The 20396-nt window shown below is 31.1% G+C and overlaps 10 protein-coding genes across 10 annotated transcripts; 7 read left to right on the top strand and 3 right to left on the bottom strand. All coding sequences in view use genetic code 12, as the record gives it.

Annotated features, from left to right (window-relative positions):
• Positions 1–883: 883 nt before the first annotated feature.
• CD36_41650 (fructose-1,6-bisphosphate aldolase, putative) lies at positions 884–1963 on the top strand (the record flags this gene model as incomplete). The annotated part of the gene is made up of 1 exon (XM_002419785.1): positions 884–1963. One exon carries the CDS (start codon positions 884–886, stop codon positions 1961–1963), a length of 1080 nt encoding a protein of 359 aa, XP_002419830.1.
• Positions 1964–2169: 206 nt separating this feature from the next.
• Positions 2170–2499, bottom strand: CD36_41640 (mitochondrial import inner membrane translocase subunit, putative; the record flags this gene model as incomplete). Its single annotated transcript, XM_002419784.1, has 1 exon — positions 2170–2499. The coding sequence occupies one exon, from the start codon at positions 2497–2499 to the stop codon at positions 2170–2172; it is 330 nt and encodes a 109-aa protein (XP_002419829.1).
• A 334-nt stretch (positions 2500–2833) lies between these two features.
• On the top strand, positions 2834–4933 carry CD36_41630 (tubulin tyrosine ligase, putative; the record flags this gene model as incomplete). The annotated part of the gene is made up of 1 exon (XM_002419783.1): positions 2834–4933. One exon carries the CDS (start codon positions 2834–2836, stop codon positions 4931–4933), a length of 2100 nt encoding a protein of 699 aa, XP_002419828.1.
• A 747-nt stretch (positions 4934–5680) lies between these two features.
• CD36_41620 (uncharacterized protein) lies at positions 5681–7909 on the top strand (the record flags this gene model as incomplete). Its single annotated transcript, XM_002419782.1, has 1 exon — positions 5681–7909. One exon carries the CDS (start codon positions 5681–5683, stop codon positions 7907–7909), a length of 2229 nt encoding a protein of 742 aa, XP_002419827.1.
• A 2180-nt stretch (positions 7910–10089) lies between these two features.
• Positions 10090–10368, top strand: NHP6A (high-mobility group non-histone chromosomal protein, putative; the record flags this gene model as incomplete). Its single annotated transcript, XM_002419781.1, has 1 exon — positions 10090–10368. One exon carries the CDS (start codon positions 10090–10092, stop codon positions 10366–10368), a length of 279 nt encoding a protein of 92 aa, XP_002419826.1.
• Positions 10369–11219: 851 nt separating this feature from the next.
• On the top strand, positions 11220–12581 carry CD36_41600 (uncharacterised protein YMR027W homologue, putative; the record flags this gene model as incomplete). The annotated part of the gene is made up of 1 exon (XM_002419780.1): positions 11220–12581. The coding sequence occupies one exon, from the start codon at positions 11220–11222 to the stop codon at positions 12579–12581; it is 1362 nt and encodes a 453-aa protein (XP_002419825.1).
• An 86-nt stretch (positions 12582–12667) lies between these two features.
• On the bottom strand, positions 12668–13057 carry CD36_41590 (transcription initiation factor IIA (TFIIA) small subunit, putative; the record flags this gene model as incomplete). The annotated part of the gene is made up of 1 exon (XM_002419779.1): positions 12668–13057. One exon carries the CDS (start codon positions 13055–13057, stop codon positions 12668–12670), a length of 390 nt encoding a protein of 129 aa, XP_002419824.1.
• Positions 13058–13403: 346 nt separating this feature from the next.
• On the top strand, positions 13404–14504 carry CD36_41580 (TOR signalling pathway regulator, putative; the record flags this gene model as incomplete). The annotated part of the gene is made up of 1 exon (XM_002419778.1): positions 13404–14504. The coding sequence occupies one exon, from the start codon at positions 13404–13406 to the stop codon at positions 14502–14504; it is 1101 nt and encodes a 366-aa protein (XP_002419823.1).
• Positions 14505–14575: 71 nt separating this feature from the next.
• On the bottom strand, positions 14576–17896 carry CD36_41570 (subunit of the nuclear pore complex (NPC), putaitve; the record flags this gene model as incomplete). Its single annotated transcript, XM_002419777.1, has 1 exon — positions 14576–17896. One exon carries the CDS (start codon positions 17894–17896, stop codon positions 14576–14578), a length of 3321 nt encoding a protein of 1106 aa, XP_002419822.1.
• A 253-nt stretch (positions 17897–18149) lies between these two features.
• On the top strand, positions 18150–19604 carry CD36_41560 (subunit of CPF (cleavage and polyadenylation factor), putative; the record flags this gene model as incomplete). The annotated part of the gene is made up of 1 exon (XM_002419776.1): positions 18150–19604. The coding sequence occupies one exon, from the start codon at positions 18150–18152 to the stop codon at positions 19602–19604; it is 1455 nt and encodes a 484-aa protein (XP_002419821.1).
• Between the last annotated feature and the right edge of the window lie 792 nt (positions 19605–20396).

Genomic DNA, 20396 nt, shown 5'->3' with positions numbered 1-20396 from the left:
GGTGTTAATTGAGCCATTTGTGTGTGTTTTCATCCGTAACCCATAGTTTTACAGAATGTATAGGAAATTCTTGTTTCAACATTTTATACATGAAGGTTGCGTTTGATCAAATAAATGTATATATATATGAACCAAAGTATTATAATTTAGAAAGAGCTTTGTGTGTTGTAATGAGTAAAAGTTGAGGCACATATAGACCTGATTTCACAGGATCGACAAAAATTCCCGGGGTTGTACGGAATTTAAGTATAAGTTAACGGAACGGACACATGGGGGGTGGACATTTATTCTACCCCGACTTTTTTCTAATTAATTCTTCAAAGCAACAAATATTTATTTTGAAGAATTGTTAGAATTGGTCAAGTTGATGGCTGTACATTTGATTTGTTCTTGACTGAATACCAAATAATTACCATTCTATAAAGCAATTTCAATGGATAATTAGCAGTAGCATGACGTAAACTATTCTCGGAGCAACGAAATCCATACTGAAATTTTTTTGCGCATTGATTATTCATTCATTTTTTTTTTTGCATCAGAAGGTGAGTCCTATGTGAGTGAGTGGTGTGTTTATAGTGAGAGTGAGATTGAGAGTGATGGTGGTGGTGGTGGTGGTTTGACTAGCACCAAAGAAAAAATGAAATCCTAGCAAGGCGAGAACACCACCACTATGCATAGTTTAAGAGAAAGTGGGAATTGCCCCGATTCTCAATAAATTAAAACAAAATTTCTGAAAATATTATAAATAAAACCCAATCTTCCCTCTCGTTTGATCCAAAAATTTTTCAACCCCTTTTCTCTTTTCCTTTTCTTGTTTGTTTATTCTTTTGTTCTACACAATTGTATTTTTAATCAATTAGTATCAATCAATAATCAATTAACAATGGCTCCTCCAGCAGTTTTAAGTAAATCCGGTGTTATCTACGGTAAAGATGTCAAAGACTTGTTTGACTATGCTCAAGAAAAAGGTTTCGCCATTCCAGCTATCAATGTCACCTCATCTTCAACTGTTGTTGCTGCTTTAGAAGCTGCCAGAGACAACAAAGCTCCAATCATCTTGCAAACTTCTCAAGGTGGTGCTGCTTACTTTGCCGGTAAAGGTGTCGACAACAAAGATCAAGCTGCTTCCATTGCTGGTTCAATTGCTGCTGCTCATTACATCAGATCAATTGCTCCAACTTATGGTATTCCAGTTGTTTTACACACTGATCACTGTGCCAAAAAATTATTGCCATGGTTTGATGGTATGTTAAAGGCTGATGAAGAATTCTTTGCCAAAAACGGTATTCCATTGTTTTCATCCCATATGTTGGATTTATCTGAAGAAACTGATGATGAAAACATTGCTACTTGTGCCAAATATTTCGAAAGAATGGCTAAAATGGGTCAATGGTTAGAAATGGAAATTGGTATCACTGGTGGTGAAGAAGATGGTGTCAACAATGAACACGTTGAAAAAGATGCTTTATACACTTCCCCAGAAACCGTCTTTGCTGTCTACGAAGCTTTACACAAGATTTCTCCAAACTTTTCTATTGCTGCTGCTTTCGGTAACGTCCATGGTGTTTACAAACCAGGTAATGTGCAATTGAGACCAGAAATCTTGGGTGATCACCAAGTTTACGCCAAGAAACAAATTGGTACTGATGCTAAACACCCATTGTACTTGGTCTTCCATGGTGGTTCTGGTTCTACTCAAGAAGAATTCAACACCGCTATCAAGAATGGTGTTGTTAAAGTTAACTTGGATACTGATTGTCAATACGCTTACTTGACTGGTATCAGAGATTACGTTGTCAACAAGATTGAATACTTGAAAGCTCCAGTTGGTAACCCAGATGGTGCTGACAAACCAAACAAGAAATTCTTTGACCCAAGAGTCTGGGTTAGAGAAGGTGAAAAGACCATGTCCAAGAGAATTTCTGAAGCTTTGGATATCTTCCACACTAAAGGACAATTGTAATTTTGTTTGTATAGCTTTTTTTTCATGTTAAATGTATAGAAAAGGGGAAAAAAAATATATAATAATAGTAATAAATGGTAATGAAGTTTTAAAAGAAGTCTCTATTGAGAACTGAATAAAATGGGCCGATGCCCGGTGTAGTAATGTTTATTAAGCTGTTATTTACTATATACAAATATGTGATACATGAAAAATGACAAACTTTATCACGACTTTACCGAAGAAGCCAAAATATCTTGAACTTTTCGATATTCGGGCATAGCATTATAAGGATCCATTCTTTGTTTTTGTAAATGTTCACCAATAATTACATTAGCTTTGATATATTTCGATACACATCGATCTATACATTCTTGTTCACCTTTAGTTAATTCACTTTCACCATATTCATGTAATAAACATTTTGATTCACATCTTTGTAATAATTTATTAAATGTAAACGCCATAGCCAGAAATTGTATATCGGCCAATTTTATCTTTTCTGGATCTACTGTGGCTTGTGAAAATTGTGCTGAACTTCCCAAAAATACTGACATTGTTTTTATATATCTATTGTAAAATGAAAATAATATATAGGTATGTGTTATGAATGAAATGAACTAATGTGATTGAAGAATCTTTGGTAGAATTTTTCATTCTCTAGATATTTTTTTTTTGTTCTTTTCTCCTTGAACAAATTTTTGAGGAAGAGGAAAAACCTCATTTCTATTTCGAACTCTATATCCACAGACCACAACATAACATAACCGTGAATCATTTAATTTCCTTTTACTTATAACTACATCAATATATGGACAAGCAATAGTTGAATAATTGTCATCTTGATTTTTATTTTTTGTTTTTGTTGATTATATTTGTATCCTCTTAACAATGCATGTGCTATTAACTAATGATGATGGTCCATTGAACGATAAACTGTGTCCTTATTTTAAGTATCTTGTTGATGAAATTATCACTACTACTGATTGGGATCTCTCAATAGTAGTACCCGATCAACAACGATCATGGATTGGTAAAGCTCATTTTGCTGGGAAAACATTATCAGCAAGTTATATTTACACCAAAGTGTCTACATTAGAACCAAATGATAAAATAAATACATTTGAAGGTCCTTTCTCTAGACCTGAACCCAAATTTCATAATGATAATGAATATCAAGAATGGTGTTTAATAAATAGTACTCCGGCAGCATGTGCTGATATTGGTATTCATCATTTATATGCCCATTCTAAAAATAAACCGGTTGATTTGGTTATTAGTGGACCCAATTTTGGTAAGAATTCAAGCAATTTATATATATTAGCTAGTGGAACCGTAGGTGCGGCCATGGAAGCAGTTACTCATGGAGTTAAATCAATTGCTTTAAGTTATGCTTTTAATAATTTAGATCATGATTATTATATTTTAAAAGAAGCGGCGAAAATTTCGGTTAAATTGATTAAAAAATTATATCAACAATTACAAAGCTCATCAAATATTGATTTATTTTCTATTAATATTCCATTAGTTGATTCTTTAAATTTGGAATCTACTAAAATTTATTATGCTCCTATTTTACAAAATCATTGGGAATCAATTTATACTCCATTATTGGAAACTAATGAAAAAGGACAATTACAGTTTTCATGGACTCCAGATTTTAAAAAAGTGTATAAAGATGGATTAGCTGATAAGAACCATACAGATAGTCGAGTTTTATTGGAAGAAGGAATCAGTGTTACTCCTTTACAAGCGGCGTTTCGAGTTGTTGATCCATTAAAAGGTGAAATAAAATTGACCGAGGAAGAAGAAAACCAGGAGGAAGAACAGAAAATCAATGACAATACTCTTTTAATTACAATACCAAAAGAATCATACATTTACAATCCTATAGTGGAGCCATTCAAAAAATTAGGATATAAAATCACTTCTGATAAAAGTGTTATTGGTTCGGGTATACCAATTTTCCATTATGGTGAGTACGAAGATATTGAATTGGATTTTGTTGGTGATAGTCACTATTTCATTCCATCGTATATTTATCGTAAAGCACTTATTCGTAAACATTATCTTGCCAATACAGTTCATCATTATGTTACCAAGAATCCTCAATCAATTTTGAAAGTTGCTGTACCGGAAAGTTATCAATTAGAAGTTGATTATGCTGAATTTTTGGATGATGCATTGGATGATTCTTATGAATTGAGAGATGAAGTGAACCAAGGGGAGAAATTATGGATTTTAAAACCCAGTATGAGTGATAAAGGTCAAGGTATCAGAATTTTCAAAACCCTTGATCAATTGCAGGAAATTTTCAATTCATTTGAAGAAAATGATGAAGAAGATGAAAAAGAAGAAGAAGATAACGGTATTATTTTGTCTCAACTTCGTCATTTTATTGTCCAAGAATATAAAAGTGATCCCTTGTTGCTTTCTGGTTATGACAAGAAAAAATTCCATTTACGTACTTATGTTGTCTGTGTTGGTGATTTGAAAGTCTTTGTTTACAAGAATATTTTGACCTTGTTTGCTGGTGAACCATTTCAGTTACCTGTTGACGTGGATGAAGAGGAAATATCGTTAGCAGGTCATTTAACCAATACTTGTTTGCAAGAAAATGAGAATCCGTTGGTAGTACCATTTTGGAAATTGCAAGGTTTTGATGAGAGTGATAAAAACATTGTGTTTGATCAAATTTGTGATATTACACGAGAATTATTTAAAGCAGCTACAAGTGTGGATAAGATGAATTTTCAACCAATTAACAATGCCATAGAAATATTTGGAATAGATTTCTTAGTGAATAGTGATTTTTCAGTCAACTTATTAGAAGTTAATTCATACCCTGATTTTAAACAAACAGGAGATGATTTGAAGGAGATTATTTATGAATTATTTGAAAGAGTGGCCACTGAATTAATTGATCCAATAATAAATGGAAATGTTGTACCTGTGAAAGATGGAGAGAGTAACTTGATAGAAGTTTTATAGATACGTTTAAGTTAGATCTAATAAAAAGGAAAAACTAGTCTATTGTAAGTTAGCATTGTTCAAGTGCACACGACTCTTAAGTTCTTTAACAATAGAAAAGAAAAAAGAATCATTTCCAGCGAAACCAGATTTGAGTCAACAACTGTGGTTCATATAGAAACGTCCAATACAGGTGGGGGGATAAACAGCGTATATATAGTATAGGAATATATGAAATTACAAAATATTCTCCAAAAGAAGCTATATATCAGATCTTACAAACCAAGATGAATCGTGTGGATATTCTCTTTTATTGTTCTTTTTCTTTACAACAAGGTAAAGCTGTGAACAAAGCCGAAAAAAAGAGAATACAAAAAACAAAAAATTGTATGACATAAATCTCAACCTTCAGAACTACTGAAATGAAAGAAAGAGAGAAGAAAAAATTTTCTTTCTACCATCCGTTGAACGTCACTGCTTCCAACAAAATTTCATCGAAGAAAAAAAAAAAATTGCATACCACATTTCTTGACTTGCTCTCGTAAAAGTATATATTCTACCTACTTCCACTTTTGAAACTTATCTACGAATAATCTCAATCAATCAATCAATCGAACATTTCACTTGGAGTTGAAACTGCGTTTATTGTGTATATACAAAAGAAGGTGATATAATTAGGAAATAAGAGTTAGGAACAACTTGCAAAGAAAAAACAAATCCAAGGATCACATTTCATACACACACATATATAAATATAATCAAGAAACCATGTCAACGTATCGAAAAACATATAAGAATCAACTGAAACGATTCAATAATGGTAACAATAGTAATAGCACATCTACTGAATTGACAAATTTGGTCGAAATGTTCCCAGACTGGGAAGCAGACGAATTACAAGGTTTGTTGTCGGAGAATGATAACTCTTTAGAAATTGTGATTGACTTGATAGTTAATAACAAGGTATCCAAATGGGAACCAATTAAGAAGGAAAAACATAAGAAGAAAGAACATAAGGACGACACAACTGATTCAGTGACTGGCAACGCCAATGGTGCATCAAATTCTACTATAGCCACAGGAGATAGAAGGCTCAACAATAAAGCTAAAACTTCGTCGTCCTCGAGACCTCCTAAGAGACAACATCCTAATGCAGCTCATAAGAAGAATGAAAAGACAGAAAGACAAAAGGTTTCCTCCGCCTCTGCTACAAGTGCAACTAGTTCGGTAACCAAGGAATCGGCCCCACCTTCAAATTCATGGGCAGCAGCTTTATCTAATGATAAACCAAAGAGACAAGAAACAAAATCCGAAGTATCTGAAAGCATACCAAGCAGCAAAGATGGTGTTGTGCCAGAAGCAGATGAACCTTCTGGTGAACCTTCTGGTGAACCTTCTGGTGAATTAGAAACATCACAACAAGAATCGGAAAATGTTGTTCAGGAACGAGTCGAGTCTGTCCCAGAACAATCAGAAATAGAACACACAAAACCAGTTTTGAAACAGGCAGCAATTCCCGAACCAAAACAAGGATCTTGGGCGTCAGCCATTGCACCAAAAACTAAGCCAAAGCCTAAAGCTGTTAGTAAGCCTGTGCCACAACAACCAGAGGAATCCAAACCGGAAGAACATGTTCCAGTCCAAGAAGAATCTAAGCCAGTTGAAGATGTTTTAGAGGAAACTGCAGTTGAAGCTGTTCAAACTATTCAACCAACAACTGATGAACCAGTGGAAGCACCAACTACCTCTACTGTTGCTGCTGTTGCCGATGTTTCATTTTCTGAACCTACTGCTTCTTCAATTATAGATCAACAACCACAAGTTGTATTGCCAACTACACAACAACAAGTTGATTCTGTGGGTATTTCATTCGGATCATTGTCAGTTGATGCAGGTGAACCAAAAGAAGCAACAGAAGTCACACGAGATGAGGTTATTCCTGACCAAGTTCAACCAGAACAACAACAGCAACAACAACAACAACAACAACAGCCATTGCAAGAACAACAACGTTATGGATTATACAATCAACAACCAGCACAACAAAGATACCAACAAAATAATTATCAACAACAGAGTCAATACTCTAAGCAACAACAACAACAGCCACAAGCAAGTCAGCCAACACAACAACAGCAACAGCAACAATACGACTACTATGGTCAATATCAACAACAACAATATCCTCAACAAACAGCTCAACCAGGTGCTCAATTTGCTGGTTATCCAGGATTCGATTACAATGCGTACAACCAACAAGCCTTTGCTGCTGCTGCTACTGCCTCTCCAGCTGCTAGTCATGTTGCTACAATTGGTGGTGGTGTAGGAGGTTACAATCAATATGCTCAACAAGGCAATTCTGCTGATTCTACTCAAAGTCCAATTGTCAATCAATCTACATTACAACAACAACAAGCTGCTGTATTGGCTGCTCAACAACAGCAACAACAATTGCCTACTCCATTTGGTTATCCTGCATACTACAATTATTATTACAACAATCCATATTTTAATGCTGGTGGTTTAGGCTCAACTGGATTTAGTGCTCCTCAACAAGGAACTCAACAAGGAGCTCAACAACAACAACAGCAACAACAGCCATCTCAACAAGGTGGACAACAACCAGTTTCTTCTGCCAGCCAACAAGGATCTGTTTCAAGTAATAGTTTTGGTGCTCAACAACAATACTACAATCCTAATCAATTTAATAGCAGATATCCTGGTTATTCTTATCCTCCTCAACAACAAGGTCAACAAGCATCTCAACATACTTCGGGTCAATCACAACAAGGAACTCAAACTGCATCTGATGGTGCTTCTGATGGTCAACAAACCTCACAACAACAAGGACAATCATCTCAACAACATCAACTGCAACAACAACAGCATGCACAACCTGTTCCTCAACAGCATATGATGCCACAATACGGAGCTTATCAACAATACCCTCAATATGGGTACCAAGATTCCAATCAGTACCGTGGTGGCTGGTACTAATCTCAAAGGTCTGTTGAGTTGAGATTGAATAGATGTTGTTATGTTGGACGTTTTTATTTTGTAAGAAAATAAGAGTGAAAAGAAAAAAAAAAAGGTAAATATTATTTGTTCTTATATTTTATAATTGTGTGTATTTAAATTTAACAATTGTGGTATCATTTGTGTTTTTGTTAAGTTAAAAGAAACATAAATATGAATTTTTTTTTTTGTAGATATTGGTCAATGGGTGATATGAAGAGTGTGTAAAATATGAACAGAGTGTTGGTGGTGGTGGTAGTGATATTGTTGCAAAATATCTAATGTGTAATCAGTGGGTAGGTTTGGTAAAGAGAGATGGGTATAATCCTAGACAATATTAACTTAATCTTAAGAGGAAATTGATAATCAATAGTAGTTTTGCAACTTGTGTATTTGAAGTGACAACAATAATTCCAAAAAAAAAAAAAAAAACAATTAGGCAGGTACACAACAACAACGACATGGTAACAGTTTTGAAATCTGCATAGATTAGGCAGAAATTGCCAAATTATACCTATTTGGTTCAATTTATATAAAAAAAATAATCGTATTCTTGATTAGATCAAGATCAAGATGGCTCTTGGAAAACGGGGAAGTAGAGAATAAAGTGATTTGATTTTGGGTTATTTCAAATCATCTATCATTTCTCCTGTTGTGGCCACTGTCCTTCTATTTACATCCTCGTACTACTTCATGGCTATATAATCTTGATTCTCTCAATGGTATTTTGATAGAGGAGTTGTAGAATGTTAAGGCACGTGATTAGAGTGAGATAAGGTGGCAAACAAGTCAAAATGTAACAAAAATGATATGTTTGAACTTCTTTTGGTGGTCGTGGCGTTTAGTTCAATTTTTTTTGTTGTGCAATAATTAACAATAGAAGTAGAAAGATAGAATGTGTGAATGATGTTGGTGCTGGGGAGAGAATTAACTAATTAGGACAATATAAAAACTATATCGTTTGGCTGTGTTGTTGTTGTAGTGTAAATATGCACAATTTTGTGCAGAAATCCACGATATAGCAATTTTATTGTGCTGGTAAATCTTTTTTTTTCTCTGTTGGTTGTTGTTTGTTGGTTGTCCATATTAAAATCCCTCACCTAGTTAATTATTTATAGGTACTAAAGTACTTCCCACCATACAATTTTTTTTTTGTATCTTCTTCTCATACTTTTTTTTTTTTTCCTTACCAATAGTATATTCTTCCCATACTAAACAAACCCACATATTATTATTAAAGTATGTAAATAGATTAATTTATTAACAACCAAAAAGAAAGTGAGAAAACTGAAAATTTTTACAAACAACAACAAGACAAACAAAATTATACTTCAATGATACAAGGGATATAAGAGTATATAATCCAATTGCTTGAACAGATTGTCGGGAGGAAATTTTTTTTGGGGAAACAACGATGGTCAACTTCAAAACCTGACTCCCATGCTTTATAGCCTAGCCATACAGAGTGTCAACCAGTGTGAGAGTGAGAGAGAGAAAACAATGGGTTGCAAAAAAAAAAAAATTTCCAAAACTTCATTTGGTTAACAGTTAAACTACAGTGAATTGATTGATTAATTTTGGATTGATTGGATGGGGTCAATTGGGATTTTGGTGAAATGAATTTCATTGGATTTTCAACAAATTCACAGAAATTTTGCCTCCTCCTCCTCCCTTCCCCCCTATTAAGAGAAATTTTTTTTTTAGTGAACGGGTGGGAGAAGAGAATGAGAGAGAGAGAGAAAAAGAAAGAGAGAGAACGAGAAATAAATGACAAGAGAGAAACCTCAACACACACACACGGACACACACTTAAAATTTGTTAACCATTTTTTCTGCTGGTTTACACGACCAAGTTTCCACATTTTAGGCGTTTTTTGTATGGGAGAATTTCAGTGAGAACGAGCAATTGGTGGATTATATACAGGAAAACGCGTAATCCGTTGTTTTTTTGTTGTTGTTGGTTTGTTTATATTTTAATGGACTCAAGTTTACACTTGAAGAACAGAAAAAGAAAAACTCAAGTATATATCAGTTGGCTGGTATTCTTGTTTTTTTCATTTTTTTGTTTTTTTTTGTCTTTCTTTTACTTTCTTTTATTTTTTTTATTTTTTTATTTTTTATTTTTTTAACTTACTAACTATTAATAAAAAAAGTTTATTACAATGGCTCCAGGTGAAAGAAAGAAGTCCTCTAGAAAGAAGAAGGACCCAGATGCTCCAAAAAGATCTTTATCCGCTTACATGTTTTTTGCTAACGAAAACAGAGACATTGTTAGAGCTGAAAACCCAGGTATTTCATTCGGTCAAGTTGGTAAATTATTGGGTGAAAAATGGAAGGCTTTGAACAGTGAAGATAAGTTACCATATGAAAACAAAGCTGAAGCTGATAAAAAGAGATATGAAAAAGAAAAGGCTGAATATGCTAAAAAGAACTCCATCTAAGTTCAATAGGTTTAAATTAAGAAGAGTATTGAATTGAATTGAAATTGAAATTTTGCTTAATTGAAAGTTATTGTTGTATATTATTGATTTTCCCTTATTCCTTTTCTTTGATTATCTTTTATTGAATTATTATTTTGTTTTCTTATTGTTTCACTTTAGTTTACACAGTTTTCTTTGCCCAGATGTTTTAGTATCGATCTTTATTTTTAATTGATGGATATTTGATGTCCAAGCAAGACTCTTGTTTTTTTTTTTTATCTATTAGTATTATTTGAATATATTGTTTTGTATTTTATCGAATTAAAGTTTTTGATGTAATAAGTGGCTCTACTCTGATGCAACAAGTGTTTTGAGCTATATCATCATTATCGTTGCAGACATTGAGAGTTTTGTTTTCAATGTTGCAAACACTTGACAGTTTTGTAAAAATTTTGCAAAAAAATTACTACAATTCTTCATTTCTAAATAACATGCATTTTTTGATATAGAAGAATTTATTAATAAAATCAAACACAACAACAACAACAACAGCAAGTTAAGAATATTTGATCAGCTCTGCAACCATCTTTTATTGTTAATTGGATTCAAAGACATAATATCATTTTCAATTATCATCACGCTACCACTTTTGATAGTGGTTATACCACAACTTGTTTGGCCTCGGCCGCAATCTATAATATCTCCTTATGTGTAACAACAAGTACGTGCACATTTTACCAAAACCTCAGATAATCCGGCATCATAAAACCCGTCAGCAGGTGAATTGTTCAAAATAGATTTGACTTAGGATTATTGACAGTATATTTCTACAAAGTGAATATTTTTACTACATCATACAAGACAACAACAGGATGTCATTACCTCCACCATATTACAACGACGATAAAAACTCATTTGCATATCCTACTGTTCGCAAGCGTTGGCCAACCATTATTGATGGAGCCATTGAGGATGTCCAACAAACCATTGAAATTCATCAAGAAGAAGCATCATTAGGTCATAAAATCATTCAACAATTATTGAACATCAAAGAAGATTTTGCCAATGATGCTATTGTTAGACCATTCACTGATGAAGAATTAAAAGTAAATCCTCATTTGAAACATTATAATGAATCATTGGAAATTTTTAATAAAATTAAACCAGTTACTTGGCAAACTGGTCCTTGGTTATATTTAGAATGTTATTTATACCAATATATTAATAATTTTTTCATTGTTGATAATACTAATAAATTTTGGACAAATTATGATGTTTTCCAAAAATTAAAGGATAAAACTTTTAAACAATCAGAATTGGGAGTTTTGGAATTATGTAAACGTTATGAAATATTATCAAAACAATTAGATCAAGCTAATGAAGAAGTATTACATTTATTATTTAAAGAATTTATTGATATTTCCTTATGGGGTAATGCCACTGATTTATCTTTATTAGCAGGAAATGTCACTTTAGAAGATATTAAATCCGTTCAAGGAGCAGAAGTTCGTAAAAAGAATGAAGAAAAAATATTAGTCAATGATTTATCTCAAGCTTGGAATCAATTGCAAAATGCTAGCAATGGTAATGGATCCAAACGAGTAGATATTGTATTAGATAATTCTGGATTTGAATTATTTGCCGATTTGATTTTAACTTTGTTTTTATTGGATTCCAATCTTGTTCAAGAAGTTCATTTACATTGCAAAGAAATTCCTTGGTTTGTAAGTGATACCATGCCTAAAGATTTCCAAGATTTGCTTAAACAATTGGCTGATCCTAAATTTTATCCAAAGATACATTCAGATGAACCTAGTTCCATCAAATTAGTTCATGATAAGATTAAACATTATTATGATAACCATGCTCTTATTATTAATCATGATCCGTTTTGGACTTTGGATTATAATTATTGGTATATTCCTAAATTTGAATCTTTATATTTGGAACTTCAAAAATCCAACTTGATTATTTTCAAAGGTGATTTGAATTATCGTAAATTAACTGGTGATTTACAATGGCTTAAAACTACTCCATTTAAAACTTCAATACAAGAATTGGCTACTTCAAATTTACCAGTTTTATCATTACGTACTTGTAAAGCAGATGTTGTTGTTGGATTACCTGAAGGAATTAATGAGAAATTGATCAAAGAATATGAAAATATGGGTAATGAAAATGGTCAACTTTGGAGTAGTTCTGGTAAATGGGCCGTTATTTCATTCAATAAATAGACACACACATATACACATATACATATATACATAAACCTATGTTATAGTAGAGATAAAATAGATTATTTTCCTTTTTGTTCAAACATTTACATCTCACCAGCTTTTCTAGAATTACAAGCAACAATTTTGAATTTATCAACATTTAATTCTAAATCACCACTATCTTTATCATTACTATTATTATTATTATCTTTTGATACATCATTCAATTTAATAATGACATTTTTAATAATAAATGTCCAAACATCATCACAAAATCGATAAGTATCTAAATCACCTTTAAAAATTAATTTAGATTTACCAACAATATTTTCATTTTTCAAATTTTCAGCTATAATTCGATCAAAATTAATTAAAATTCTATTAGCTAATTGAGGTTGAATTTTTTCATCAGAAATTAATGTATCTAATGCATCCATTAAAGTTACTCCTATAGTTGATCTTCTATATAACTCATAATAAGCTGGTGCTGACATGTTTGATTGAAATATTAAAACTATAAAACAAAAAAAAAAAGAACCAGGGGAGGAAATAATTGTTAAGGGAGTAACTAGAAAGAGATATTTAAAATAAGTTAAACTGATCAAAGTAGAAAAGATTATTACTTCTTTGATTATTTTTTGGTTTGTGGGTTTGACTTTTTATCATCACTAAACAATTACTGGAAATATTGATACTCACACGACCACATATTTATTTGATTTTACGGAGAAGATTTTCCATTCATTTATATCAATTTTTGCCTTCATCCATTTACCTCCTAGCATATATATATATATATATTTATCCATTCTGATAGATTATCAATAACCTATAATAATTATGGAACAATTGACAGTAGCAGAGAGATATAAATTGGCCATACAACAATATGAAAATTTACAGAATATATCTGAAAGACAAGACTCAGTATCATATCAAAATCGTTTAACGAAAATTCTTTCTGAATTTCAATTAGTTCTAAAACTTGTGGAACAATTATCATTATTTAGTGATAATGAACGAATAGAAGAAATATCTACTAATTATATTCCATTTTTAAATTTGTGGTATTATATTGGGGAATTATATACTAAATTGTTAATGAACAAAGAAGGAATTATTGATTTGGATTATAAATCAGAAAATTTACAAACTGCCAAACAATTTATATTTACATATTTAGAAAATTTAACCAATTACGATATATTAACTTTGGAACAATCTAAAAAATTTACCATTTTACGTAAAGGACAATCATATGAATTAAGTGCTATGAATAAACGTCAAGAAAAAATTGATAATTTCAAAAAGGAACAAGAATTATTGAAAAAATTATCTATTCTTAATCTGAAAGATGATGATATAAATAAATTTGATGAAGAAATTATAAGGACGATTTATTTAGATCAATTGAAATTTTTCATTTTAAAATCATTTAATTTATTAGAATCTATAAATATGGAGTTACAAGTATTAAAGAATCGTCCTCTTAAAAATTTCAATTCATCTACTAATTTAGAAATTAATGATTCAAGGTTACAAACAAAAATCAATTCTAAAAGAGATAAAGACAAAGATGATGAGTATGGGTTTACGACAAAATTAGAATCATTACCGAAATTATCATATCAAGTTTCTGATTTAATAAATAAACTGGGGAAAATTTTACAACCATTTACAATCACTTCTCAAAAGCAAAACCTAAAGGAAAAAGTGTTTGGAACTGGTCAAGTATTACCTTCTATGACAGTTGAAGAATATTTAGATTATGAATTGGCTAATGGGAAAATGTTAAAAAATGAAGTAAAAGATAAACCTAAAAATGATGATAATGATAGTGATACAGAAGATTCTGAAGTTGAAGAAGAAAAAAGACGTTGGGATGATTGGAAAGATGATAATCCTAAAGGTTCAGGTAATATGAAAGCCAATATTGGTTAAAAAAAAAAAAAAGAAAAAAGGAAACTTTTACAATAGAATAGGTTATAATACATAATTATATTATGTTAATCCTATGTAAACATTGATATATCTTCATCTAAATTTTTCAACCATTCTAAATATTCTAATTTCAAATCATTTAATGTAACAATTGATCTTATTTCTTTAGTATTTTTCAAAAACCATTGATCTTGATTATTTTCAAAACTTTTTAATAAATTCAAAATTATCATATAAATTTCAAGTATTTTCAATTTCACTTTTCTTCCCACATCACCAACACTAGGATTTTCTATTCTGAATCTAGTAATGAATTCATATAATGCTTCAATTGCTCCTCTTTTATCACCTAATTCTGTGTTATGACTTTTCTCAACTACACAACCAAATAATCTCCAAGAATATAAATATTGATAAACTTTCAATGATTGTGATAAATTTGAATCTTTGGCAACTTTATCAATTATTGAATCTATTAATGAAAAATGTTGACGATAAAAATCATCATCATCATCATCATTAGTTGCAGGAAATATAATATCTAATTTCAGTTGCGAAATAATTTTAGTAATAAATTTTGTCATTAAATTTTTAAAACTAGTTGAAACAGTTAAATTTTTCAAACATTTCGTAGTAATATCATAATTTGAAATCCTTAAAGATAATTCAAATAAATTTAAATAAAATTCTTCCCTTGTAACAATATTAGATTCATTATCAATGGCTAAAGTTTCCAAATCTGAAGCAATTTCAATGAAACTATGTTCTTCTTGTTGTGATTTGTTGCTAGTGTTAGTTTTGATTTGTGATTGAACTAATTTAGACAATCCATGATAATATTGAGATTTTGAAGGATTAGAAAATAAAACCTCTGTAAAATTCTGTAAATTCTCATCTTTATTCAAATGTTTTTTGATTTTATTTTCAGAAAAATTTTGGAACTTGGAATAATTATGGAAAATTTCGTAGAATGATTTGGCATCATTATTGAATAAATATATTAAACCAACCAAAAATTTCTCTACAATTTTCTCTTGATTAAGCTTTGTTAAAAATTTTTCTCGTAAATAGAAATATTCTTTGTTGTTGATCAATTCAATAATCACATCAACTAAATAGTCTTCACATAACACTTTGTTATAAAAATATTCGTATCCATCATTTAATTGTAACGACCCTATTAATCGTTTTAATTGAGAATGGGTACCAACAATGGATGACCAAAAAATCGAATTCTGCACTTGACCCATATTCTTGGTTTCAACTACACCTGATGTTAAACAGGTGTCGAAAACCACTTCCATGATATTATACTGTACCAAATTTGACCGGATTTGGTTCACAAATTCAACTATTTGATCATTAGTTTCACATATAAAAAATAATGCCACTAAATCTAATAGCAATGTCTTATGGGTCTCCATAATGTTCCTGAATATCATTACTGTAGCTATTTTATAAAAAGTACCAAGGCTTTTACTTGGGATTGAGACATCAACTAACTCAAACCCAGAACTTCCAATTAACGATTTGACTATTTCAACAATACCAGGAATTTGTTCTAAATCCGTTAAGATTGTTTGTATCTCAGTAGTAGATATCTTTCCTTCAATATGTTTTGTGAAAAGATTTGTAATGTCATTTGCTGAAATTTTTTGAAATTGGAGCAACTCTTGATGCAATTTATGATAACTTTTACGCGATATAAAGGTCTCAAATTTATTGAAAATCAACATTAATTTCCCATCAGGACTATTCAATTTCTGATTAGCAAAAGATTCAAAAAATGCCGATTTACGGTATATACCATAACCATTAACATTCAAAGTCAAAATTTGATTATCGAAAATTGATAATGATAAAGTTTCTTGACTCAAATTTTTGAATTCTTCACATAAAGATTGTAATTTAAACCAATAACTTTTGGTGTTATCTGATGCTGCCTTAGAATTAATTGCATCTATAGCCAATTGTCGAATCGTTTGGGTTGTCATATCAGTATTGTTACTATCAATTTCCCAATGTTGACTTAATATTTGAATTGATGTCAAAACAATTAAAGAATCATAGTTCCCGGAATCAAATATTCTATCCATATAATATTCAGTGTCATGATATGCAGATATATTTTCGTCAATTTCAAAGCCATTGGGATGGGAAATGTGAATTGATAAAATTGCACCATTAATCAGATTTATCGTATACTCTACTAAAACTGAAGAAGTGTTGGATTTCCATAAGATATAATATTTGATCTGAGATTGCCCGATTTGAACTTCAATTTCATAATCTTGAATGAACCAAATAGTGTTTTGGAAGTTTGATTCGTGATAAAATACGTCAGAAGAAAACAATACTGAATTGGGGAGTTCTGGTTGGAAAGAAAGATCTGATAAATCGTTTAAATTTGAACCTTCCAATTCAAATGATTTGAATACAAACATACTCTTTGAAGAATCGCCTGATTTGGTGTTGATAAATAGTGATACTATAGTTTTCCCATCTTCTTGTTTGTACGACTTTAAATACTTGCTAGGGATAGTGGGTAACCATGTATCGTCATCTGCAATTGCTAATGTTGACAAGTTTTGGTGTCCACCAAGATTCCAAAGTTTCAACACTTTATTAACCGATAAAGTAATCACTACATCACCAATCTGTAAAACATCAACGATTGAATTAGAAGAAACTCCATCTAAAACAATTTCTTTCCGTTTCCCACCACCAAAAAATCCCAAGAATGGTATTAATGTACCTTGTTCTTGGAAATTAAACACGGTAATTTCACCCAAATCTTCATCTCTTTTGAAATGTAGCAATCCACCATCTTTCAAAGAAACAATCAAATTCAAATTATCTAAACATTTTACAAAGAATGGTGATGATCTCAATTCAAATGAATAAGGAACAGAAATATACCCCCATTCTTCAAAATTATCTAAAGTGAGTTGTTGCCCGAAAATGAATTTATCAATGGCAATTTTCAAAGTGATAAACAAATAATTTTCATCGACTAAATCAATCAAAATATGATCATTACTATAATGGAAAGTGATACAATTGGTAGAAAATATTGAATGAGGTAAATCTATAATCAAATTTTGAAATTGGAAACCAATACTATTCAGTTGTAATTCCATTGGTGTTAAAACAATTGTTTTCATATCATTGAATACCGAGATTGATACCGCCAGAACAAGAGATTGTTTAGATAATTTGATAATCTTACCTGTAGTAGCTATTTTCTTATGAAATTCATTATTAGGAGTTGTAGATATCGTTTTGATATGGTTGTTGTCAATGATGGGATAATTTAAAGGTAATTTTACATGTTGATCAATCAAACTATCTTTATATCCTATCAAAGGTGTAAATGAATAGGATACATCCATGATATACCTAAATTAATACTATCTCTTTAATAACAAACTAACTAAGAAAGCAAGGATCAATGAAGATTAAATATATTTGTACCTAAATAGTCTTTGCCTTTTTTTTTTCTATGCCAATGTTGTTTTGCTTTTCAAGTTTGGGAAAGCCATTAGAAAATTTTTTTCTTTCCCATAAACAGTTCTCTTAAATCAAAAACAAGACAAAAAAAACCTTAACAACTATTCAATCAAGTTATTCTGACACCTACTCACAATGTCCTCTGTAGTATATTACAAATTCTTGCATCAAAAGAATAAAAGTGTTATACATTTTGATGGAACATCGATAAGTGTATTTGATTTGAAGAAAGAGATCATTACCCAGAATCAATTGGGTTCAGGACAAGATTTCAATTTAAGATTATATCATTCTGAACAACCAGATCAAGAATATGAATTGGATCAAGATGTAATACCTCGATCAAGTTATGTACTAGCTAAACGATCTCCAGCATTTGTAAAACTGGGAAAATACAACAATGCTCTGAGATATGTAACTGGTAAACCAAGAATAAATCGAAAGGCAATTACTTCGACTATTAGTAGTGGACAAACGGCAAATTCATCTCTTTCGGTTCCAATACAACAATTGGATGAAAATGCAACTGAAGAAGATAGAATTAAATTAATGTTTCAGAATCAATCGAATGCTTGGGAACAAACACAAGAAGATTTGGCTCATCATAAAATGGTATTTAATAAACCCACTGCCGCCAGTACAGCAAATAAGCAAGATGATCATCCGCCACCAGGTTATATTTGTTATCGATGTGGGAAAAAAGATCATTGGATCAAAAATTGTCCTACTAATAATGACCCCAATTTTGAAGGTAAAAAGATTATGAGAACAACTGGTATTCCAAAATCTTATTTGAAAACTATTTCAAGAGAAGAAGTGGAAAGTAAAGCTAATACGCTAACTACAAATGATAATGGTGATGTGGTTGATAGTGAAGGTAATGTGATATTAATTACTGATGAAGGTGATTATGCTATCGCCATGGCTGATTCCAAAACATGGCAAAATTATCAAGAAAAATTGCAAAATGCTGCTTTAAAATCAAAGAGGGAATATGAACTGAAATTGGTTACAGAAATTGAAAAGGATAATAAATTGGAATTTTTGGATCCATTGGCCAATACTAAAACAGTTTTGTCACCACCAATCGTAATGACCCCATGTTGTACAGATAGTACCAAGCTACAAAGCATGAAAAACTTCAATTATAACCAACCTGAATTAGAAAGAGTTTTAATTGATAATGATTTCCATTGTCCTAATTGTGGTAAAGCAGATGTGTTTCTTGATTCAGTTATCCCTAATAAGGATTTAGAAGACAAGCTACAAGAATATGTGTCATCAAAAGAAAAAGAACTCAATATAAAAGATCCAAGTAAACGTACAGCAGAGGAAATGAGTGCTGATGATAATTCAGGGGAACCTGATGCTAAAAAACAAAAAATTGCTCCAGCTACTATCCAACCAGGAATGTTTCCTGTTGGTGTTATGCCACCAATGCCATTTGCCTTACCACCAGGAGTCCAGATTCCTCCTCCCCCTCCTCCTGGATTTGGAATGGTACCACCTCCACATTTTATGCCACCAACCCAGGTACAACAATTTAATAACAACAATAACAACAATAGTGGTGGTAATCCGCCCCAGTAAATAGATCTAATAGCCCTAACTAGTTTCTATAAATACTAAAGTGCGAAATTACCCAGCATGAAGTTTAATTTGTAATGTGTACACGCACATACACATACTCATCAAACAGAAGAAGAAGAAGAAGAAAAAATTTTCTCATTCGTTAGTATAAAATCATAAAAATTTCCTTCACTCTTTTGCAAACCCTTCTTGTATGTTTTCTTTTCTTCTTTAATCAATTAACCAAAAAAAATCATTATATATATATATACTTGTATGTTTAGTTTCTATTATTAATTGAAATGAAACATTGACACTATTACCCAAAGAGAAATGAAATTGAGGATGAATACGAATAATCATTTAAACTAGAGTCTGTGACTTTAATCGGAATGATCAGAAAATTATTTTATGCATGGCTTTCTGACAATTCTTCTTCTTTGTTTTAATTACAAAAAAAACGCTTTCAATTTCACAAGGTTTATGGAAGATTATATATATACTAACTTAACTTCAAATATCAGTTAATGTATGTTTTAATATTATCTACATTCAATATTTCATTCACCCTTTCATTTCTGTTGTTTTGAAATTTTTTTTTTTTTTTTTCAATGATGATTTAACAAAAACAAAGCTGGAATTACTGGCTGAAATCTAATGATTGATAAAGTTTTTGCACCAATACGCTCCTGATTTTTTTTATATTAATTAAAATTAAAATTGTTGAAACAAAGAAATTGGAAATTTTTTGAATTAAACTCCATTTTAGAATTATATATTTACTAACATTCCAATTCAAAAAGTGTATGTCAA

The sequence above is a fragment of the Candida dubliniensis genome, chromosome 4 (genome assembly GCF_000026945.1).
Source record: "Candida dubliniensis CD36 chromosome 4, complete sequence".
Taxonomy (NCBI): Eukaryota; Fungi; Ascomycota; class Pichiomycetes; order Serinales; family Debaryomycetaceae; genus Candida; species Candida dubliniensis.
This window is presented reverse-complemented; position numbering and strand designations above follow the sequence as displayed.